We start from the raw sequence: 26086 nt of genomic DNA on the forward strand, positions 1-26086 counted from the left end.
GCTGTTGTATTAATCAAATACACTTTTCATCCTGACTAACAACCCTTACTGATGTTGATTGATTGGAGGGAGGATGGCAGAGTAATGTAATGGTTGTAGCCATACATGATGCCGAATAACCTGCATGACAGCTACTGTAGTAACAAAATCCAAGATCAAAAGCTTCATTCTACCCTATTCTGAATCTTACATCTTTGCACATGTTATATTACCAGACCTGTGCCCGTCGGGCACCGGCCTACTCGGGAAACGATGCAAGTTGGGAAAGATGCAAATAGGTAATGCATGCCCCACCCTATTATGCAATAGCCATTATACCCATTGTCAGAGTACCTGTTGTAACCATCCGTCTGTATCCCTTGTGTGCCCATACATCTCTATAGCCTATGTCTGTTTGCATGTGTCCCTTTTATATCTACCGGTACATATCGTCGTTGTCGGATGGAAAACTTGTATGTCCCAAACCGTTCGTTTTGCATTTATCATTTTAAAAATGATTTAAACGAGTGAAAACAGCCGATCTTGCTGCTGTTTTCACTGCTTTTGTGCAAAGGCCTTTTATGATGAAGCAGGGCTTAACTTTGCGAAAGAACGGACAAAATTTAAACTTGGAGATACGAGGTTTCCACCCGACAACAACGATATGGATATCTTAATATAATGTCTGTCTGTCCTTGTCCCTGTTATTGCTGTATATGGAGATCCCTGAAGTTATCAGTATCCTCTAGTGCAGTGACAAGCACACGATCATTCACTAGCTTCCCTCCCACAAACAAACTGCCATTTGTGTTTATCAGAGCACCTGGCCAAGCCGGAGGCATGCACCACTGCTGGGAATTGAACCAGTCTCCACTGTGGTGGGTGAGTGCTTTACCTCTACCGCCTATAGAACCTACCATCCACAGTTTGATGTTCATTCTAAAAGACAGCACACACACACCTCTTTCGTCTTGGTCATCCTGCCATCCTTCTCCAGGCCACAGATCTGCCTCTGCAGTCGTAGGTTGGTCTCCTGGAGTTGACCGATCTTCTCAATGAGTTGGCAGATGTGTTCCAGGTAGCCCAGACCTGAGCCCAGAGGGTTGGAGGCCGCCTGGTGTACCTGGAGTATCACACAGAAATAAGGATTCATCAGAAACAAACAGAAGTCTATACAGTTCAGTAGATCAGCATCGACATGTTTTGGGAAAAGACAATTTGATGTTGAATGGATTATCTGCATGTTGATCAAATCAACAGACAGATTTGACACCAAAATTAGATATTTTCACAAAAGAAACGAGACAGAAAGATCACGTTGTCCTTGGTAGAAGTCTAAAAAGATTCTTGTCATAAAGTTCAATAATGTTACATTTTATTATCATATATGTATTTGTAAAATATTGTGGCTTTAAATATGACTATCTGATTATGATAACGTTGACTGGTTTTAATGCTCTTGTCTTGAACACCTGGTAGGTAATATAATATTTTACAAGGAAACAGGAAGCTTGAGTAAGACTGTTGACAGGGTAATGGTTCTGTAAATCCACTATGCTGTGGGTATTACAGTAATGTCTCTCCCATAATCTCTAATCCTCAGACTGCATGTCTTATAAAAAAGAACATGTCATATTCTGATGGACAAATAAAAATGATTTGTTATTCAGAGAAGTGAGATTGTGAATGGAAGTTTGCCTGCATGTCTGAATGCTTGGGGATTTATTTACACTTTTTTTTCTCTGTATTTTACCCTCCTTATTGTTTTTATTTTAATTTGTTATCTTTTACATTCTGGATTATCATGTTTGTCTATCATTTGTGTTGTTTGTAAAATGTATTTCACAACTTGTCTACGCAAACAAAGCTTAATCTAGTAAGGCAAAAATGTGCATTGCCTGACCATTGATAGATGTAGATGTACATCGTGTACATCGTCTATCCTAGGCTGTAGATGATGTGTCCTGTATCCACCCACAGCGTTATTCAACACATGAAGATGTTCCCTCATCAGCTGAATGTATACACTCTCACACCAGGCTACTCTTCCACAATCTTCAAATGCTACACAGAGTCTGTAATTCCGCCTCATAACATTTTAGAACAGGAGGCTGCCATCTGCTCTTCAAACCGGGTATTTGACCAATCACAACACCTTTATTATTATCTTTGAATTATCTTTTTTTAATCTCCATCTCTGGAAGCCCCTGGGCATCTGTATAATGGACAATGTACAAATCTAAAAGCATGAGCTTGCATATCTGCTTTTTTTAAAAACCATGTACTCTATACTCCGTATAACAGACCCGAGTTGGCACTGTGTACTTGGTGTGCTCTTTTTTCCCTCTACAGTCTACACCAAATCTCTTTGGCAAATATAGCCGATCTTCAAGCTCATATCGTGTCGCAACGCGAAGCACTGTGAGCCTGTAGATCTGCTACTTTCAGCAAACGTTCCCAGGGATGCTAGGGCTCAAGTGGTTCAAGTGTTTGAAAAACGTTCCTGAAATAATGACCTGCCAAACATTGGGATGGCAGGATGAAAGTGGTTGTACTCCGCCATACTACCAAGTATAAATCAGGCTTTAGTCTGTTCTTACTGGGATGATGTATAGCTTTAAAAAACACAGTTAAATGTGAAGCACATATAAGTTCAAGCCGGTTTTACCAACCTGATGCATTCCTATGTCTCTCTTTCCTGTCTCCCTTCATGCTAACATTGACCAGAGGGTTGAAGAACGAAAGCAATTAACCTCATCCTGACGTCATTACGTAATCGTGACGTGCCAGCATCAATTGCACACATTGTTCACTTGTGGTCTTCTGATTAATTGTCAGGGAGTGTGTTTTCCATGTTCCCAGAAATTGAGATACGGTATTTTACACAAACAATGTCATAGGATCTATGGGTAGCTTCGCTTACAGGATAACATATGATATGTTGCCATTGAGAGGAATGTTATTGCAGTCAGGTTAGATTTAGAAAAGATAGTCTGCAATACGTTTTTTTGGAAAGACTTGGTTTACGCAGCCCATGATAAATCATAACAAAGTAAAAGGAAATTCTAAAGTGTCTTTAGGGGTGGGCGGTGCAGTCACTTTCTCTTTAACGTCAAATGTGTCACTGCGAATTAATTTAACGTAGCAATTCCGTAGAATTTATTTGCTCTGGGGTGTAGTAGTGGCGTGCCGTGGCTTGCCCGGAAAGGCGCAGATGTTCACGTTTTTCAGAAACACGAAAAAATTACATTTTGAGAAAAAATATTTACACAATCGTCAACATTCCAAAAAGCGTCCCAACAAAAGCAGGATGTGAGCTCAGGTCGGGGTCTCGCACCCTCCCCCCCCCCCCCCCCCCCCCCCCCTTCCAGCAGCCCTTTCCCGTGCCACTGGCTGTGGAACGCCAGTGAGGGAGCTGGCACTCTGGTGGACGAGGCTGGACAAACAATAGGACAGCAGCCATAACAGCATTGGAGGTCTGACATCGCTCATTTCCTCCGACGGAGAAAGAGGATCCCACATGCACAGGGGGCGTCACACCAAATTCTGGGACCTGGGTACAAGGATTCAGTGCGGGCACCGCATGAATGTTAACTATTAGCTAAAATAGCATCTGCTAAAATAGCAGATATACAAGCTCGCAGCGCGGCACTCAGCTTGCATAGATCTGCTATTTTTGAAGAATTGTGAAAATGTGTGCAAGAAACCGTGTTTCCATGTCAGTGGTGCTCAAACTTTTTCATGTTAAGGACCCCCAAGATGATATGTATTTGGCCACGGACCCCCATCTCAAAATATTTAGTTCCAGGGACCCCCCCCCCCCCCCCAGAAGCAAATTTGAGTTACAAATGTTCGCTTAAAAAAACACATATATTCAAAGATTTGCACACATTTTCAACAACTTTTCAAAAATAGCAGATCTACAAGCTCGCAGCGCTGTGAGCTTGTATATCTGCTATTTTTCAATAGCTAAAGTTACTAGGGCCCCTCCACCTTGGGCCCTAGTAACTCAGTCCCACTTTCCCCCCCAGTGTGACGCCCCTGCACATGCATGCGCTTGGCCGGGCTTGATTTTTACCGCCTCGCCCTCCTATCTTTCTTTCACACTGGGATTTCTTTATTTGATATTACACTGTAAAAGCCTGAGAGTATTCATTTGACTCAGAGACGGTACAAATGTCACATTTGAGTTACAAATGGATAAATGAACACTGTTTGTTGTGTATTTTTTCAGATTAATTGGGACGAATGCTTATCACATTTGCATTGTCTCATGGACATACAGTAAATCTAACCACTTAAATTCCCTCTATAATGAGTAAAACTGACCTGAGTTGCAACTGTACTCTGTAGTTGGTACGCTGTCTTTTTTCACCCTACACCAAATCTAGCCGATCCACAAGCTTGTAGATCGCATCGGTATCGTCTTGTACCGGTCACTTGTATTTTTGCAAAACGTTCCCCCCAGAATAGGAATTCTTAATTCTAGGGTTCAAGTGGCTAATAAGAAATTGGCATTTATTGTGTGGAATAATTATTTTGAAATCCCTAATTTAGGAATAAAAGAAGGTCCTAACATGTGCTCCCATTTGACATCTCCAACAGGTGGATTTAGTTATTGATCAAACAGGTGGACAGTCAAAGCACTGCCTGTAAACAGTAGGCTAATGTACTGTAGTTTATGGTCAGCATACAGTATTGACATAAACAGGGGTAGTCCTCCTTCCAGGAGATGACACACTGTACCTCGGGGCAGTTAGTCACGAGAGTTCACTGGCCGTTAGTAATTAGTAGCCTTCCTGGCAGAGATGGTGATGGCGATTGGGTGGGGACTGGGGAGGGCCCATGTTATCAGTTCATCAGCGGCCCCTTAAAGACCCCCTGTGGACATGACGAGGGGGCCAGAGAGTGGAGGAGAGCCTGGGGGTCCGGGAATGCCCCCTTTTTGCGTGCAGAAAGCCATTTTGAATGATGCACACACCAACAACAAAAATAAAACCCACTAACATCCACACGCCCTGTTCCCTTCCTCTGCGTTTCCGCTGTCACTGTGAGCGAAAGGACAACAATGTGTTAAACGTGGGAATGGCCAGGGTGACGAGGAAGTGGGTGCCTCTGTGTCCTACTTGCACAGTCTTCAAGCATTCTTCCTTGTCGCTGTTATTATAACTGCTTGGAATGCGGTATTGTAAAAGAAAGATGTGTTCTTCAATGAGCAAGTTATAAAGATTTATTTAGTGAGAGTGCTTTTTTCCTTTCTTCTTCCAACAACTGGGGATAAATCAAAAACAGTTGCGAATTCCTTCGCTGTCGCCATCGTTTTCTCTTTTAATTTATTCTCCATCAAATCAAATAAAATATAAGAATGATAAGGCGAATGATAGCCAAAATCACTATGGAAAACTACGGCCTCCTTTGGCCATTGCTTCTAGATGTTTCCAGCACCTCCTGCATCCAAAATACTTTTCTAAACATGACAGTGTTGGAAAGGAATGAAGCACCAGATGTGGGGTGCGCACAGAGATAGAGAGAAAGGTACGTGCAGTACTCGTACCCACGTTCAGCAAGCCAGACTCTGTTTTTATTTATTTTCTCAACATACAATCAGGAGAGTGCAGATAGCATGCTTGGCTCGCTTTCTCTATCTAGTCGCTCTTTGAAAGCAACCACTACGTACGTGCACGGCGTGCTTTTTTTGTGATGACTTTTCTTTTTGCTTTGACAGAAAAAGAGTTATATAATGAATGATTTATCTGAGGGGAGCATGGATAGAGAAATGGGTCAGTGGTGGTGAAGCAGTGTAGATTAGAAGCACACCTCTGACACCTCACGCATGGAGACGATATCTCTGATAGTAATGTTAACCACCTAAGCCCTTCTGTATTTACACTATTTCCGCCATTAAAAATATTATTCAATTTAGAAAATTTGCCCAAAATAGGGACACCCAGGTTAATAATAATAATAATAACAAGTAACACGCCGTAAGGACGAGAAGCGACCGTCAGGTCATGCAGCAATTTCCCCCAACACACACACGCACACGCACACACACACACACACACACACAGAGAGAGACACCGTTCGGCTAAACAGCTGAGCTGTCTGTGAAAGCCACAGCCAATCGGCGCGTGGCACAGAACCATGTGAGCGAGTGAGCCAATCAGCGATGTGGCGAGAATTACGTCACTTACGTCGACTCCCATAGTAAGCGTGGAAGCCTATTTACTCTATGGTGGGAAGCTAACTTAGCCTAGCTTACTGGAGCCTGTTCTCATTCTTAGCGAGCCACTGCCCCGTCCGCCCCCATTCATTTTTCACTCGCTGGTAAGTAGACTAAATCACGTCTTTTTCACTATTTTAATAATGTTATCTAGAGAGGCCTGTGAATGCGTTAAAATGGTGAAAAAGACGTGATTTGGTCAACTTACCCGTGAATTAATGACTCGGCTAGAATGGGGGCGGACGGGGCAGAGGCTCGCTAGAACGCCAAGCGAAGCCACTTCCGGTCTGCGGCAAGTTCAAAGCGTGACGCCACTCTCCCTAGAACACACTGGGTCCAATCAGCGATGCGGCACAGAACCATGTGAGTGAGTCAGCCAATCAGCGATGTGGCACATGGGTCCAATCAGCGACACGGCACAGAACCATGTGAGTGAGTTAGCCAATCTAATGTTGTGTATTAGCGTGACCCAAGACGGAAATAGCAAGACACGGCAATTCCGGTTTACTTCCCGTATCTGCGTGACGTATGTGGATACCTTTTTATGAGGCGGAAGCAGGTTGGAGTCTATTCATTTCCAATGGGAGAGTGAACGTGAACACAGCTTCTGAACCAATCTTTAGCTCCATGGTCACTGAACTAAATATTGGATCCGCTCGTAACAAGCCACACAATATTCCCAAAATTGTCATACTAAAATGGCTTTTTTCAGAGACAAATTAGGAGAAATCAACTTATCGACCTTTCTCTGTCACAGCAACACACTCTCGCGGGATCTAGCACCAGTAAACAGGACGTTCGCTATTTATAGGATTAGTGTACATGTCGCACTCTAGTGGCTCCAACCAGGATGCCCTATCTTGTAAATTAAAAATCTTTGGCGTGACTCACTCACTCACGGACATGAGCTGGACGTTTTCATACTAACTGCGACCTGACAGTCGCAATAATAAATATATAAGAACATGCACACACACGCACACACACACACACACACACACACACACACACACACACACACACACACACACACACACACACACACACACATATATATACAGTACGCATATAATATTTGAATATTAGACCATGTGGATGCCTATTAAATTACACACCTCTAACATTTGCAGCACTAGGAGTGAACAGAGTGAACCCCATCGTGACTCGTGAGGCCAGCACACCAGCGCTGTGCATGTTCATACAGTACGTTACTGCTGAGGAATTCAAAACAAGTCACAATCACAATTTCAAAAGAATATCCAGGCTTTGTGTTTTAATTGGACCATATTTCACACTGCTACACTGATGGGGGAAGTATGCTTTGAATACCCGGTGGTTTCCCCAATGCGGATACAGACGGTGCAGATCACATGGAGGGCTAAACAAGTCCATATGATCGGCGCCTTTTCCCTGACGTTAGAAATACATCTGCTATGTGCCGTACAGCTCCATCTCTGAGCCATCGTCATATTTTATGCGGTCAGGCTGTGTTTTGTTGTTAAGGCAACATATTATTTTGTTTGACAGGCAACTAAGTAAGTGCCAAAGCAAGGTCACTACTGTGTGTCCATCATGCTCATAAACACTGCAGAGAAATATGGAAAGAAAGAGTAGATGGAATGAAGTGAAGGGGGAAAGCCCTTGATGTTCACTTGAAAAAGGTTCCCTCTTCCTTGGACCAGTGAGATTCATTTTAGCAGGCAAAGGAATTACATTATTAGCTGTGGTGACAAGTGACCATAACGGACGGCTACCTGCCTGTCAGCAATGTACCCCTAAAGAAGGCTGAGGTGGGCCCCCTAAAAACCGCCACCGCTCGCAGTTCCCTCACAGAGGCCCCAGACATCTATAAAAGGGCCTTTATCTGGGTAAATATGTGAGTAATTTGAGCTATTTGACACCTGTTTGATGCGTCTAGGTAGGCCGCCAAGATTTGGGCTTGGAAAGCAGGCAGGGCCGCAGATGAGAGAGGGGCCGCTGGTCGGCGACAATATCACCACAGAAATCTTCACAGTCACTCAGCACAGATGAACAGGTGCTGCATGACATGCGGGTGCAGGGGAAAGCGACCTCGCACTGTAACGCATGCCCTCTCCACCTTTCCTCCTCTGCCCGCATGTAGTAGATTCTCGTGTTTTGGTTCACCCGATCCGTCGGCAGGGATGAAAGCCGTGTCTTCAGTGGGGTCTCTTTGAACGCAACGTTGTTGTGAAAGGTCTTCAAGGGGAGAGATGGAGAGGATGTGTTGAGATATCTGGATGTCTGCTTTGAAGTACAGTAGGTCTAGGTTTTGGAATTTGACCCCCTTCTTATTCAATGACACGGTACAGAAGGGAAGTGTACTGTACGTTATGCTACAACTATATCAATCTCTCTCAGCTTGTTTTAGTTTTTTCATTGTTTAGGATATGATCATACTCATGTAATTTCATTATCTGTGCCCTGGGAAATTGCTGAAAGGTCATCAAAGTCATCACAAAGCTTTAAGGTTTAAGGTTCATTTTGGAGTAAAAGGAAGTGAATCACTTAGTCCCTTCTTCAAACTGATACAAACATGTCGACTGGAAAGTACTAATTAAAAACTAGAAAAATATTGTTCCTTCGAAACAATTGTGGGCTCGCTTCAAGCCAGAAAACAATGGCTATAAAAGCACAAAATGTCAAGATCGCAGGCAGTGCTCTCTTTGACGTTACTGACGTCAAAGATTGGTCCATTTTGTTCCAAAAATGTGTTATGCAAAAGTTGACCCGCTGGTGGCGCTTTAACAGGCCAATGTGAGAAGGTTGGTATCTGTTCCTTGACCTATTGGGAATGTGCTTGCAAGATTTCACGCACATCCCAGGCTGTGTTCATGATTTGAAGTGTTTTTGGCTTTGGACACTTTATCGCTGCTTGCAGCTATATTTATTATTATTATTTTATAATTTTTTTGTGTGCACTTCATAGGCATGTTAGATAAAGGTCCTTAGATTGCGTGTAGAATGTTTCATGCAAATTGCAAAAAAAATCCTAGAATAAAAACGGGTTTAAGCGTTTTACAAACTGCTCAAAATTATATAGCGCCCCCCTTTGGCCATTTGGGGTAAGTGATATTTGAACTAACCCTCTACACTATTTTGTCATGAAAATGTGACTTTGCATGTATGATTTAGAGGCAGAAGAATAATTTGCATAAAAATGCAATATTGTTTGAATTATTTAAAAAAGCATGTTTCAATGTTAAAGAAATCCGATCTGACAGATCTTTAGATATCGGTCCAAAGTTCACGTAAAAAAGGTTTTGTGCACGTGACGCGAAAATTCCAGAATAATAGCGGGTTTACGCGTTTTACAAACTGCTCAAAATGGCGGAAAATTGAAGGGCGGAGCTTACTTAACAACGACACAGATGTCTTCCGCTTGAGTCAAAGCACGCGTGTAACAAGTTGCATGTCTTCAAACGAAACGAGTCATGACTTATGCTCGTTTGAAGTTTGGATTTTCAAACGCTTCGTATAGCGCCCCCCTTTGGCCGATTGGAATAAAATTGGTTTCAGTGATACTTTGACTAACCCTCCACATCTTTGCCAAATGCCATGAACGTGTAACTTTGCATGTATGATTTAGAGGCCGAAGAATAATTTGCATAAAACCGCAATATTGATTGAATTATTAAAAAATTATATTTCACTTTAAAAGAAATCCGCCGAGACTAGTTTGACCGTATTGGTCCAAAGTTCATGTGAAAAAAAGTTTCGTGCGCGTTATGCAAAAATCCCAGGAGGAGATAGATTTTTACTGTTTTTCATATAATTCCAAATTGTGGGAGACCTAAAGGTCAGAGGTCAAAAGTTAGAGGGTAAATGTTGTTCGGCATGAGGAGACGCATAAGTGTATACAGGTTTCATGGCTGTACGTATAACACATCATGAGCTATACCTGTTCAAAAATCGCACTTTCGAAGGCTTCCTACAGCGCCACCATTTGGCCGATTGCTGTAAAAAATAATAGCACACTTCGCCACTGTAAGCTGAACACATTGATGTTTTTATTTTCATTTTCTCACTAAGTATGTAGGAGTAGAAAGGAACCGAAGTTTTGAGGAGAACTTGATATGACGGTTAGATATTGTCACTAGAAAAATATTGTTCCTTCGAAACAATTGTGGGCTCGCTTCAAGCCGGAAAACAATGGCTATAAAAGTACAAAATGTCAAGATCGCAGGCAGTGCTCTCTTTGACGTTACTGACGTCAAAGATTGGTCCATTTTGTTCCAAAAATGTGTTGTGCAAAAGTTGGCCCGCTGGTGGCGCTATAACAGGCCAATGTAAGAAGGGTGGTATCTGTTCCTTGACCTATTGGGAATGTGCTTGCAAGATTTCACGCACATTGCAGGCTGTGTTCATGATTTGAGGTGGCCAAGTGGCTTTGGCCACTTTATCGCTGCTTGCAGCTACATTCATTATTATTTTTTGTGTGTGTGTGTGTGTGCACTTCATAGGCATATTAGATAAAGGTCCTTAGATTGTGTGTAGAATGTTTCATGCAAATTGCAAAAAAAAATCCTAACGTGTTTAAGCGTTACAACGAACTGCTCAAAATGATATAGCGCCCCCCTTTGGCCAATTGGGGTAAGATTCGTTTTAGTGATATTTGGACTAACACTCTACATCTTTGCCAAATGCCATGAACATGTTACTTTGCATGTATGATTTAGAGGCAGAAGAATAATTTGCATAAAACTGCAATATTCATTGAATTTATTTAAAAAAGCATGTTTCAATTTTAAAGAAATCCGATCTGACAGATCTTTAGATATCGGTCCAAAGTTCACGTAAAAAAAGTTTTGTGCACGTGGAGCGAAAATTCCAGAATAAAAGCGGGTTTACGTGTTTTACAAACTGCTCAAAATGGCGGAAAATCGAAGGGCGGGGCTTACTTAACAACGACACAGATGTCTTCCGCTTGAGTCAAAGCACGCGTGTAACAAGTTGCATGTCTTCAAATGAAACGAGTCATGACTTATGCCCGTTTGAAGTTTGAATTTTCAAACGCTTCGTATAGCGCCCCCCTTTGGCCGATTGGAATAAAATTGGTTTCAGTGATACTTTGACTAACCCTCCACATCTTTGCCAAATGCCATGAACGTGTAACTTTGCATGTATGATTTAGAGGCCGAAGAATAATTTGCATAAAACCGCAATATTGATTGAATTATTAAAAAATGATATTTCACTTTAAAAGAAATCCACCGAGATAAATCTGACCGTATTGGTCCAAAGTTCATGTGAAAAAAGTTTTGTGCGCGTAACAAAAAAAACCCAGGAGGAGATAGATTTTTACTGTTTTTAATATAATTCCGAATTGTGGGAGACCTAAAGGTCAGAGGTCAAAAGTTAGAGGGTAAAAGTTGTTCGGCATGAGGAGACGCATAAGTGTATACAGGTTTCATGGCTGTATGTATAACACAGCATGAGCTATACCTGTTCAAAGTTCGCACTTTCGAAGGCTTCCTACAGCGCCACCATTTGGCCGATTGCTGTAAAAAGTAATAGCACACTTCGCCACTGTAAACTGAACACATTGATGTTTTTATTTTCATTTTCTCACTAAGTATGTAGGAGTAGAAAGGAACCGAAGATCCCGTCTACTTACTAGATAAATAAATAAATAAATAATGACAATATCTAAAGTGTGCTCGCCAGGTACTGGCGAGCCCACAACTAGAAAAATATTGTTCCTTCGAAACAATTGTGGGCTCGCTTCAAGCCAGAAAACAATGGCTATAAAAGTACAAAATGTCAAGATCGCAGGCAGTGCTCTCTTTGACGTTACTGACGTCAAAGATTGGTCCATTTTGTTCCAAAAATGTGTTGTGCAAAAGTTGACCCGCTGGTGGCGCTATAACAGGCCAATGTAAGAAGGGTGGTATCTGCTCCTTGACCTATTGGGAATGTGCTTGCAAGATTTCACGCACATTGCAGGCTGTGTTCATGATTTGAGGTGTTTTTGGCTTTGGCCACTTTATCGCTGCTTGCAGCTATATTCATTATTATTATTATTTTTGTGTGTGTGCACTTCATAGGCATATTAGATAAAGGTCCTTAGATTGTGTGTAGAATGTTTCATGCAAATTGCAAAAATAAATCCTAACGGGTTTAAGCGTTTCACAAACTGCTCAAAATGATATAGCGCCCCCCTTTGGCCAATTGGGGTAAGATTGGTTTTAGTGATATTTGGACTAACACTCTACATCTTTGCCAAATGCCATGAACATGTTACTTTGCATGTATGATTTAGAGGCAGAAGAATAATTTGCATAAAACTGCAATATTCATTGAATTTATTTTAAAAAGCATGTTTCAATTTTAAAGAAATCCGATCTGACAGATCTTTAGATATCGGTCCAAAGTTCACGTAAAAAAAGTTTTGTGCACGTGGAGTGAAAATTCCAGAATAAAAGCGGGTTTACGCGTTTTACAAACTGCTCAATATGGCGGAAAATCGGGGGGCGGAGCTTACTTAACAACGACACAGATGTCTTCCGCTCGAGTCAAAGCACGCGTGTAACAAGTTGCATGTCTTCAAACGAAACGAGTCATGACTTATGCCCGTTTGAAGTTTGAATTTTCAAACGCTTCGTATAGCGCCCCCCTTTGGCCGATTGGAATAAAATTGGTTTCAGTGATACTTTGACTAACCCTCCACATCTTTGCCAAATGCCATGAACGTGTAACTTTGCATGTATGATTTAGAGGCCGAAGAATAATTTGCATAAAACCGCAACATTGATTGAATTATTAATAAAATATATTTCACTTTAAAAGAAATCCGCCGAGACTAGTTTGACCGTATTGGTCCAAAGTTCATGTGAAAAAAGTTTCATGCGCGTATCGCAAAGATCCCAGGAGGAGATAGATTTTTACTGTTTTTCATATAATTCCAAATTCTGAGGGATCTAAAGATCAGAGGTCAAAAGTCAGAGCGTAAAAATTGTTCGGCATGAGGAGACGCATACGTGTATACAGGTTTCATGGCTGTACGTATAACAGAGCATGAGCTATACCTGTTCAAAGTTCGCACTTTCGAAGGCTTCCTACAGCGCCACCATTTGGCCGATTGCTGTAAAAAGTAATAGCACACGTCGCCACAGTAAGCTGAACACATTGATGTTTTTATTTTCATTTTCTCACTAAGTATGTAGGAGTAGAAAGGAACCGAAGTTTTGAGGAGAACTTGATATGACGGTTAGATATTGTCACTAGAAAAATATTGTTCCTTCGAAACAATTGTGGGCTCGCTTCAAGCCAGAAAACAATGGCTATTAAAGTACAAAATGTCAAGATCGCAGGCAGTGCTCTCTTTGACGTTACTGACGTCAAAGATTGGTCCATTTTGTTCCAAAAATGTGTTGTGCAAAAGTTGACCCGCTGGTGGCGCTATAACAGGCCAATGTAAGAAGGGTGGTATCTGTTCCTTGACCTATTGGGAATGTGCTTGCAAGATTTCACGCACATTGCAGGCTGTGTTCATGATTTGAGGTGTTTTTGGCTTTGGCCACTTTATCGCTGCTTAAAGCTATATTCATTATTATAATTTTTTTTGTGTGTGTGCACTTCATAGGCATATTAGATAAAGGTCCTTAGATTGTGTGTAGAATGTTTCATGCAAATTGCAAAAAAAAAAAAAATCCAAACGGGTTTAAGCGTTTCACAAACTGCTCAAAATGATATAGCGCCCCCCTTTGGCCAATTGGGGTAAGATTGGTTTTAGTGATATTTGGACTAACACTCTACATCTTTGCCAAATGCCATGAACATGTTACTTTGCATGTATGATTTAGAGGCAGAAGAATAATTTGCATAAAACTGCAATATTCATGGAATTTATTTAAAAAAGCATGTTTCAATTTTAAAGAAATCCGATCTGACAGATCTTTAGATATCGGTCCAAAGTTCACGTAAAAAAAGTTTTGTGCACGTGGAGCGAAAATTCCAGAATAAAAGCGGGTTTACGCGTTTTACAAAGTGCTCAAAATGGCGGAAAATCGAAGGGCGGAGCTTACTTAACAACGACACAGATGTCTTCTGCTCGAGTCAAAGCACGCGTGTAACAAGTTGCATGTCTTCAAACGAAACGAGTCATGACTTATGCCCGTTTGAAGTTTGAATTTTCAAACGCTTCGTATAGCGCCACCCTTTGGCCAATTGGAATAAGATTGGTTTCAGTGATATTTTGACTAACCCTCTACATCTTTGCCAAATGCCATGAACGCGTAACTTTGCATGTATGATTTAGAGGCAAAAGAATAATTTGCATAAAACCGCAATATTGATTGAATTATTAAAAAATTATATTTCACTTTAAAAGAAATCCGACCAGACAGTTTGACCGTATTGGTCCAAAGTTCATGTGAAAAAAGTTTTGTGCACTTGACGCGAAAATCCCAGGAGGAGATAGATTTTTACTGTTTTTCATATAATTCCGAATTGTGGGAGACCTAAAGGTCAGAGGTCAAAAGTTAGAGGGTAAAAGTTGTTCGGCATGAGGAGACGCATAAGTGTATACAGGTTTCATGGCTGTATTTATAACACAGCATGAGCTATACCTGTTCAAAGATCGCACTTTCGAAGGCTTCCTACAGCGCCACCATTTGGCCGATTGCTGTAAAAAGTAATAGCATACTTCGCCACAGTAAGCTGAACACATTGATGTTTTTATTTTCATTTTCTCACTAAGTATGTAGGAGTAGAAAGGAACCGAAGTTTTTTGATACTTGATATGCCTGCCTAGTATAGAAATAATGACAATATCTAAAGTGTGCTCGCCTTATAGGCGAGCCCACAATAAACTGGGAGTGTGGAGGAGCTCAGTTAGTGCACCAACCATTTGGCTTGTTGTGTGTCGTGAAGACCCAAGCGAGATTCCAACTCTCGTAATATGTTCCATCTCTGCAACTCTCGTAATATGTTCCATCTTCCCCACTCACTTAGCCCTTGTTTTTCTGTCTCTCTACACCCTCCTAAATAAAGCATACATATGCCAAAATAAATTATCTTAAAAAAAGGTTATTACATTTATATTTTTGTTCCAGTTCCAAATAATCTAGTTATATTTTGAGAATGAGATTGAGGACTAGCATTTTGTTGGCATGATTTCCATCATAAAAAGCTGATAAATCCCATCGCCGCCTAAAACAACAGCAGGTATTCATATGGGAAAAAGAAACTTGAGTCTGTATCAAATTCATATGCTGCTGTAGGGTTAGGGTTAGGTCTGTAGACTTAACCAAGTCGTGAGTGTGATGCTTTCAGGACATCAAACAGGTGATTATGACAACCCGTACAGCTGTCAGGTGCACCTCTCTTAGAACCCACTGTTTCATTTTCCAGTTCACACATGAAAAAGCCAGATGTCTATTTTTTCCCCCATAAGATGAATGAAAATCACGGGTCTTTACTATCAAGCTTTCATTAGGGACCATGCCACTGCCGGTATGAATGAGTACAGTCGCTTTATTGTCATGCCCTTTGGGAACAAGGAGCAGGTCTGGGCATGATAATAACTCAGCTCCAATAAACCCTTTTGTAAATCCCGCCCCATTCTGCCCTGTTACTATGATGGGACATTAACCCTGGGCAGATTGTTTTTATAGTGGAAGTGGATGGGATTTTTTTTTCCCTTCATAGCCTCATTACAGCTATATAAAGTACCAAAGGAAAAACACCTAGGTGATATTAATAAAAAGGGAAGACAAAGGTACAGTAGTTACATTGCAAAACAGGGGGTTTACCCGAAAATATATGTTTTAATGTGTTTAATCCCAGTGGGACAGAATCCTCTTTGCAGATTCTTTTATAGTGGAAGTGGATGGGATTTTTTTCCCCTTCATAGCCTCATTACAGCTATATAAAGTACCACAAAAACACATCTACGTGATATTAATAAAAAGGGAAGAAAAAGGTACAGTAATTACATAGCAAAACAGTAGTTTTCCCCCGAAAAATAAATGTTTTCATTAGTTTAATCCTCTGGATCAGAGATAGAAAGAGAAGCGCATTGCATCTTGGGTACTAGGAAGAGGACAGAGAGAATGTTTCTCCTCACATAATAGGCTGGCTTTTCGTAATTCTGCCCATTTAAATTATATGTACCCAATCGTGACTCTTAGACCATTGATAAGGTACATGTGAACTAGTTTGTTGAAGCTTATTCGTTATGATGAGCGAGATCGCTTGACGCTTGCCGTCGCTATCACCGTACCGGCCGATCTCCGTGTCGCGCACTGCGGACAGTTTTTGAAAGCCTGAAGCAACATTCTCCACTGCACAAACTCCACCCCCGATAGCAAAAAGTGAATGTTTTTTTCTGGTTGGCCAGTCAGGGAGTCTCAGGGACCAATCAGAAGGCTGACAAACGGTCTATTGAACCACTTAAGAGCCACATTTTATACTGTTTTATTTTATTATATACGTCGTACAACAGTTTCCCGAGACAATTTCCTGCTATAATGACAAGCCCAAAATAGGTGACGCCTGATTTAGAGTGGTTTAAAACATTTAGTTCTGAGGTGGCAAGACTGAAGAAAATATCCAATGATTTCAGGCTCTTTGCTTGTAATCATACCCTGAAATAAACTGCGGGAAATACATCGACTCCCTTAACCTTATTTTGCCGGCGATGAGATAATTAGCTGGTGACAGACGCTGGGAAGAGTTGGCAATTAGAGATAATGACAGAGGTCCTAAAATATCTTTGCTGTTCACCCAAAAGGGCTTTCCTCACGTCAACTCCATGCCACTTTGTAGGAAATCCAAATAGCCCTATCTAATTGCCCTTGGGCAACAACATTGTAAGTGATACAATTAACTGTGACGTCCTGGGCGTCGATGTGGAGGAATTAGCAATAGTTTATAAACAGTTTTAAATGTCTTTGATATATCCATTTGAAGATCTGCATCATGATCTGGGCGAATCCCATTTTTTTAAATTATCACTTTGAAGTATATGATTTATCTTAACATTTATGGTAAGTGAGATAAAATAACAAATAAAAAATCACACCCGTGTGAACTGAGCGGTGGTTTACCCACCAACCCCCCCCCCCCCTCCCCCCTCCCCCCTTCCCCTCGGGCCGCAAAAGTCTAGAGTTCAGGCCGCTTTTAAAAAAAAAAAAAAAAAGTTTTTTGAAAAAAAAAATAAGTTTTTGGAAAAAAAATGTTTTTTTGAAAAAAAAATAAGTTTTTGAAAAAAAAGTTTTTTGAAAAAAAAATGTTTTTTGAAAAAAAAAGTTAAGGTTTTGAAAAAAAAAAAAGATTTGGAAAAAAAAAGTTTTGAAAAAACTCGGGCGTGCTCAAACAACAGTAATAACTGCGTATTACCTTACTGTACTTTACTGTACTGTATACTGTACCTCACTGTACTGTATACTGTACTCTACTGTACCTAACTGTACTGTACTGTGTTCTATATCTATGAATTCTATGTGTTCTAGATCTATGAATTCTGTCTCCCCCCCGCCCCCAGGCTAGTCTCAACAGCACCCTCTTACCCACCCCACCCCCCCCCCCTCCCTCCCCCCTTCCCCCCTGTGTGTGTGTGTGTGTGTGTGTGTGTGTGTGTGTGTGTGTGTGTGTGTGTGTGTGTGTGTGTGTGTGTGTGTGTGTGCGTGTGCATGTGTGTGTGTGTGTGTGCCTGGCCTGGCCTGGCCTGAAAACAGCGCCCCTCCCTTAACATGTGTGGTCATAAAAGGTACTGTAGGCTACATACAGACAGACAGACACGGACGGAGACAGACATACCCACACACACGGCCACGTATAGGAGCGTTGTGACCACCGCTCAAAAATAAGAATTCACAGTACAAAAGAGCCACATCAGTGATTTAAGCAGACTGAAGGTTTTAGAAGTCCCTCCAAATGGGCCCACATTTCTTCCATGGGGCTGTTACATAACCGTGTAAATAAGATATGGGAAGCATCTGCATATTTTGCAAGCGAGCATTTTGGAGTAAACATGTCAAGACAAACTGTTCTCACCTGGCTGATTCGGCAGCATTCCTCCATGTATTCCTCCAGGCTGTCGCTGGTGGTGCTCTTTCTCAGGGGCTGCTCCTCAAAGCCAGCCCCCGTGGAGTCATCAGAGGCCCCCCCTGCTGAGCATCGGCTGCTAGGCCTGCTGTTCTCCGAGCAAGCCCTCTCAGTCACACAACTGTTTTCCTCAACCTGTTCCGAGTTCTCTACGTCTGTTTCAGGGGTGTCTCCCAAAGCTCTGTACTGGGCCTCACCCTCAGTTATGTGGAGTTCTACCCTCTCGGGGGAGCAGAGTTCCACTGACTTGACAATCACACTGTCCTGAGCATCCGGCGTCGACGTACACGGAGGATTGTCATTCGAGTTCCCCGTCTCTGCGGTGTCAGAGTCCTGTTGGTGCGTGTGTAGTGCGTCAGGCGTCATGCCACCAGTGTTCAAGTGGCAGGAGTCGCAGGAGGACTCCCGACTGTGAACCACAAAGCTCTGTTCAGAGCCCGTTGGTGTCGAGGGAGAGTTAGCTCCACTGGGTAGTTCCACCCCAGAGTCCTCAGACTCAAACTTGTACAGCCTGGGCAGCTGGGAGTCTGAGAACATGGCTGCCAGGTAGTCCGTGCTGGTCTCCATCAGAGGCTGTCCAGGAATGTTGTCCCGGTGGGAATCCTCCTCGGAGGCTTCGGCGGGTTCGGAGATGTCCTGCTCACAGGCCGACACGGTGGAGATCGTGGACACAGAGTCATCCGCCAGCAGGAGCTTCTCGTGAGCGTTGCTGAAGAGTTTCATCTTGGTCAGCACGACCTCACTGTCCAGCACCATGTCCCCTTTCCCTGTGAAGGGCAGAGAAAGAAAATAGAAATGTATTTGCATGTGCCCTATTCCATACATTACATGGGTTGTCAGTTTGCACAGTTTCGACAGGTTTCTCAAGTTTCCTTTAATTATCCACAACTAGCCCTTACCCGTTCAAAGATATGAGCTCCAAAATGATGTGCAGTGTGTGGGTTATGGGATGTGCACTGTGCACATAGTATATGAGGGATGGAAAGTAACTTTAACTGGTGCTTGCATGATGTAGGAGCATCAATGTAAGAAACCCGTTTCGTTTAATGGCTACAGAGATACTGTCCCCCCCCCCCCCCCCCCCCCCCCCCCAGCCCGCCCGCCCACCCGCCTGCACACACACACACACACACACACACACACACACACACACACACACACACACACACACACACACACACACACACAGCTGGTTAAACATTTTGCCTCATGCTAGATGCAGAATAGATGTGCCTCATGCTAGATGCAGAATAGATAGTAGATACACCATAAAAATGCTAATATACAGCATATGATTTGTGAAAGTGACAAACAGGCTTCACAGTTATGTCAGGTGTGTTCATATGCTAATGGTGATGCGATTTCAGATCAATTGCTCCAGCCACTGAGGAGAAACGCTGTTTCAGACAGACAGACAGACATTCGCAAAATTATAGTATAGATGAAATGAAAGACCTCGAAATACCTGTGTTTGTGCCAAAATTCATGTCTTGCAAAGGCACGACAGGGTGGTAATTTTGCCATGTCACAGAATCTTCCCATGGCATTCAGTATCATCACCACTCTGTCAATAATAGCCTTTAAAGAATATGTTGAGAACAAAACAATGAACTGTAACAGTTCAGAGATATTAAACATGCCCTGTTTTATGAGGGTGCTGATCGCATGCCTCTTCCAATGGGTTCACGGTTGCGTGTCCAATAAGTGACACTGATGTACTAGCAAAATATACATCTAGAGTCTTGAGTCAGCCAAGTATCAACTACTGAAACCTGAGGATTTACACTTAAGGCTATACAATCCTGCATTCTTTGCCTCGGGGGCACACACATACGACAGGACACACACTATCTGTCAGTGTCCCCAATACCTGACTGTCTGGCTTTGATCTAGAGCTCCAGTTAATACCATTAGAGGGAGCAGTCATATGTGTCCTCTCTTCTTACTCGCTGCAGGCAATCTGATATAGTCTCCCTGTCAATCAAATATTAATTCTTCCCTTTTCCAAACTTTTGGGAGTTCAAGAAAAACTTTGTGCAGATATCCTTCGCATTTTTCCCTGGGAAGGTCCTGGGGTTCTGATTATACAACCACGTTTTATTTATTTAGTCTAATGGGGCATACTAAACATAGCTTTAATCACCTTTTGGAATAAGGTAACCCCAGTCTGTTTGATCACACCTCAACAATAGAGGAGTTTTGGCGACTTCCTGCTGGTTGAATCGGAGATCGCGCCAAGCCAAATTTGAGATTAAAAAAACTTCTTTGAAGTTATAAGTCCTGGGCTTTCATCCTCTGCCGAGGGGAACTTTAGAAAAGGGGAGTTTTTTTGCAGAGAATGTTCTGGAAAGCGTACGTGTTGTGGGAATTTGAATGGGATGAGAGAGTATTTGGGTAGTTGGGCCCTGGAAAGCAACAGCAGAAGGAGTTGTGGTTGGGGAACTTGTGTATGTAAACACTCCGGGTGGAATATATTCCTTGTAGTTTAAATGAGGCAAGCGGATGTTGTGATTATGAGGGGAGTTGGCACACAGTGAATGATGAATGATTTGTTGGAAAAGTTAATTAACAGAAACTCTCAGGATAATATGATAGCCCCACTATCTTCTGATTGGCAGGAAATTATCTCATCTGGTTCAATAAACTACACAGCTTTGAATAGATGGGCGGTTCTGATTCAGTGAAAAATATCCTGTGGCGAAATACCTGAAGCAAATAATATTACATTACATTACAAAGCAGCAAACTGTAGTAACGGAAATCTTTAGGATATAGTATTACATACAGTTTTAGTTCTCATCAATCACAATCTCTTGATTTGATTTCAAAGTCAATAACAAAACAGAGGCGCGGCCATGTTTTCCCACTGGGGAAAAAAAACCCTGTTGTGATAACAGTGTTGTTGGATAGGCCTTACACCTCTGCCAAAATAATGATAGGACTGTGGTCTTGTTGGGAAATAACGGGTTGGGGTCTGGAACGAGTCTCATCCCACTGTGTTTTCCCAGCGTGGTTCAAGGTAGCACTGTGGCCACAACACACTTCAAAGGGGTTCCAACACAAACTGCACTTTTCCAACTATGTTAGGAAAAGCTAAAACTGCAAATGGGTGTAGAACTCATTAGCTGTAATGTCAGTTTATAAGACTTTTTAAAGACAAGCGTTCAATTTACGGTAAACCGGTGTGTACATTTTTATAAGATTAACATCGCTGTTGCTTTATTTCCATATGGAGTTGATGCTGTGCACATTTATTTCATAGATGCATGGAGCCTTAATTAAAATAATTGCACTAGACGTGCAGTATCTCTGTGTTGATTTTATTATACAACACCACTAATTGGTTTTAATTTGCATGCGGTGAGTACCATACTGTTTGAGTACAGTATGTATCACTTTATTGCAGTGTGACATACAGTACATTTATCTCATCATTAGTCCTATATGCTTCTGATGCTGCAGTAACGTACAATTCACAACAGATCAACTCGATTTAATGCTTCTCACAGCAAAAATGTTTTCCGGCAGGGGCTAGAGAGAACCCATTTCCTGTTTGCACTGAATGCAGAAATGTATTGCTTTTACTTATGCTTCATGGCAGGGACGTGCTGGGCCCCTGATTCAGCCCGGGAAAAAGAGTTGGAGAGGCCCTCATTGCGCGCTATAGAGAGAGATCTCTCTCTATAGCACTGCTGCTACTCAAAGATTTGTGACAAAGTGCCAAGCCAGTGGTCCAATTACATGAGTTATATTTCGTCGTTGCCGGGTGGAAACCTTGTACGTCCAAAACCGTTTGTTTTGTATTTATCATTTTAAAAATGATTTAAACTAGTGAAAACAGCCAATCTACAAGCACACAACGCCTCGCACCGCGAGGCGTTGTGTGCTTGTAGATCTGCTGTTTTCACTACTTTTGTGCGACGGCCTTGTATGATGAAGCAGGGTTTTGCTTTGCGAAAAATGTACAAATTTGAAACTTGGAGATACAAGGTTTCTGCCCGACAGTGATGATTTATTTTGTTAGGGTTAGGGTTAGGGAACGAAGGCCGACATTTCATTTTTATTTTTTTCCTAATGGCCGGCCTGGACCGGCCAGGAATGAACCGGCCGTTCGGGAGTTGTCCCGCTTTTCCCAATGGCCAGCACGTCCCTGCTTCATGGTGAGCATTGGGGTGGACGAAAGAACACACCACCACCAAATCAACCATTGTTTACAGCTATTACCTCACAGCAGGCAGTGACTGAGCAAGCTCATTGTGTGTTTATTCTTGAGGTAACCCAAGTCATTCTTCACCGCCTCTTGAGAAATACCTCTAACAGCACTAAAAGCCAAAGAATGATGTAACTTAACTGCTCTGAATAGAGTCTGCCCCCGTCCAAACAATAGCAGTGAAATGCTAAATACACGGAGAAATACATAGGCCTAGTTATATAAAGTGCACTGTCCATTTTTACACTCTCAAGCGCGCTCCTTGTGGGCGGCGAATCAACTGGGTTGGGCTGAAAATACTTAATTTCCCTCACGGGTACCAAGCAATAGAGCACGTAGAACAAATGCCGAGCATGAGCCAGGATACAAGGATACTGCGCTGAGAATGTGAAGAACTCATTTAAACATATTTGTAACCAGGGACGTGCTGGCCATTGGGAAAAGCGGGACAACTCCCGAACGGCCGGTTCATTCCCGGCCGGTCCAGGCCGGCCATTAGGAAAAAATTACAAATAAAATGTCGGCCTTCGTTCCATTTTGGGGGCTGTGCGCCCAACAAAGTCGGGCAGAAACCTTAAGTATCTCCAAGTTTCAAATTTGTAAATTTTTTCGCAAAGCAAAGCCCTGCTTCATCATACAAGGCCGTTGCACAAAAGTAGTGAAAACAGCAGATCTACAAGCACACAACGCCTCGCGGTGCGAGGCGGTGCGAGGCGTTGTGTGCTTGTAGATCGGCTGTTTTCACTAGTTTAAATCAATTTTAAAATGATAAATACACACATATAAGGTTTCCACCCGACAACGACAAAATATATATATAAAAAAAAAATGAGGGCCTCTCCAACTCTTTTTCCCGGGCTGAATCAGGGGCCCAGCACGTCCCTGTTTGTAACAGAAAAGCCCTGATAAGACTGTAAGCCCAAAGGAGAGATGTAAAGCCTTAAAGCCCACGTCCACCCTCTTCAACTGTACGGCACACATAATCTTATAATTGTCTGTAACAAGTCAGTCTGCGGTTTAGTCGTGTGTTATCAGTGCTGGGCTAATGAGAACAGTTGTGTATCATCCAGTGACTGGTGATAAAAGAATTAAAGGGTTCAAGAGCAACACTGATAGCCCACTGTACAATGTCTGCCACCCACATATCGTCGTTGTCGGGTGGAAACCGTATGTCCAAAACCATTCTTTTTGTGTTTATAATTTAAAAAAAGGATTTAAAATAGTATAAATAGCCAGTCTACAAGCACACAACGCCTCGCATCGCGAGGCGCTTGTAGATGCTATTTTCACTAGTTTTGTCACTTTTGTGCGACAGTCTTGTATGATGAAGCAGGGCTTTACGAAAAAACATACATTTGAAACTTGGAGATACAAGGTTTCTGCCCGACAGTGACGATATATACATACGGTAGTTACAGTATACAGTAGTGCAGCTGTGGAATTTAAACATATACAATACGAATGAAAGTGGTCAAGCATTGCACCTGTAGGTATTCAGCCTATAAACATACAGTAGGTCATTATAACACTGTGGTGAATGAAGTTAGTGTGAATTGTCAGATTATGTTTGCCAATGTGCTCTCTTGTTGACCCACAGAATGCATCGTTTTCTCCCCCCACATTTTCTTCTATTTTAGCTGAATGCTCGTCTATGACATTCCAAGCATAGGGATACCAGGGTTAATGTGGTTAAATTGATGCTGTCAACTTGTAGGCAGTGGTGGAAAGTAACTACATAACTCAAGTACTGAACACGAGTACAATTTTGAGGTACTTTTACTTTATTTGATCATTTTGAACGTATAGGCCTTTGACTTGTAACAGAGTATTTCTACATAGTGGTATTTCTATCTGAGTACTCCTTCTTCCACCGCTGCTTGTAAGTCAGTCAATTAAAGTCAGCAAGCAGACGTTTTTCAGCAAAGTGAGACGCATTGTCAAAGTGCCAAAGCCCCAAACACAGGACAAGGAGTGCGTTTGAAGGCTGTTGGTGGCATGCTTTCACCAGGTCATTGTTCATGAACAAAAGTCAATCTGCATTCTAAATCCCCATGGATTTTTCATTTAACAACCTGTAGACCTGGCTGCCCTCACGGGAGAGATCAAACAGGAACTCACCAAGCACCACAGCAGCCTGGAATCTCAATAATGTAATATATTGTGAAGTAGCCTACCTTGCCAGGAGTATGATGGGATATACAAACAACAGAATGTAGGTCACGGCTATCTTAAACGGATATGAAATGGATGGAGAGTATGTTTATTTATTTTTCTCTCTATAAAACCTAATTTTGACCAAACTCTAAACTATTTTTTTTCACCCAGCAGTTAAAGTGACACACAGTACTGTAGGTGAATCATTTTAATGTTTCATTAAAATTAATTTGCCTCATACCAGATGTAAAGCATAGATTAGGTATGAATCAATACAGAAGCTGCCAACAAAAGGGACTGAGCCTACAGTACATAGACTAACTTGCATTATTCATATAATGAACTTCTATAATGGATTGATTAGTCATCCTCTTTTGATTAAAATTATCATTAAAAGAAAACGAATCTATTTTCAGTGACAACACACCCCAAGAATTTCTGTTCAACACCAAGAATGTGTGGGGGAAAATAAGATCTGAACACCCTGTAATTAATTAAGGGAGAATGTTCCTTGGCAGTGTTGGGCAGTAACTAGTTACTAGTAATGTATTACTGAAATATTATTACTTTACGAGTAACGAGTAGTGTAAGGGATTACTCTGCCAAAACAGCAATATTATACCATATTACTTTGTAAAATAATAGCCACATATTACTCTGGTTTTGTCAGCAGTCTTTTGAAAACATTTCGTTTAACAGGTCAAGAGAGGTTGCTGTATATTTTACAGCCATTTTGGATGATTGTTGACTCTTATTATGATTATTATGAAAAAAAGGATTCAGTTCTAAAAGGAGCTGGCTAAACAGATTGTGTTGTTGTACATCTTATACGGTAGGCCTACATAATATGTTTTGCTGGTGGGGGGGCCAAAAGTAATATAATGTAATATGTAATATTATTCTTGATTCCAAGTAATTACTTTTTCCAAGGAGTAATAAGTAACATATTACCCTCCTAAGTAATATTGCGCAATACTGTTCCTTGGCGGAATAAACATAAGTTGATTTTCACTCTTCATTCCATTGCCACCTCCTCAATTCTTCCTTCCACACAGTGTAGGAAGACGAAGGCTACTCAGATTCTTTTACTTCAGTCAGTAGCTAATGTATGTTTGATTTGTAATAATGTAAGTAACTTGTAACTAAAGCTGTCAAATAATTGTAAAAAAGTACAATATTTGCCTCTGGGATGTAGTGGAGTAGAAGTTAAAGGTATCAAAAAAAAATCGAAATAAACAAGTACAGTAAAAGTACCTCAACAATGTAAATGTACTGTCAAGTAAATACTTAAATAAATGTACTTTGTTACTTTTCCAAAACTTGCTTCCACAAACGTATTCTGTGAGGTCTTTTCCTGTGCATCACAGCACAGGCAGACAATAAGAGGGCAGCCGGGTTGACTTTAATTACACACTGAAGTCACCTCGTCAACCCAGCTGTGTAATCTGACA

General features: G+C 41.7%; 1 protein-coding gene across 1 annotated transcript in view; it reads right to left on the reverse strand.

Moving 5' to 3' along the window:
- The window catches only part of LOC308297319 (uncharacterized protein), a 47529-nt gene that overhangs the window by 16379 nt on the left and 5064 nt on the right, over window positions 1–26086 (reverse strand). The window contains exons 2-3 of the mRNA XM_080740732.1: window positions 18221–19038; window positions 941–1102 (exon numbers count right to left, since the gene is read on the reverse strand). Coding sequence (XP_080596858.1) covers window positions 941–1102; window positions 18221–19038 — 980 coding nt within the window. The remainder of the gene's footprint in view (window positions 1–940; window positions 1103–18220; window positions 19039–26086) is intronic.

Source organism: Nannobrachium achirus (genome assembly GCF_963921795.1).
Source record: "Nannobrachium achirus genome assembly, chromosome: 13".
NCBI classification, from domain to species: Eukaryota; Metazoa; Chordata; class Actinopteri; order Myctophiformes; family Myctophidae; genus Nannobrachium; species Nannobrachium achirus.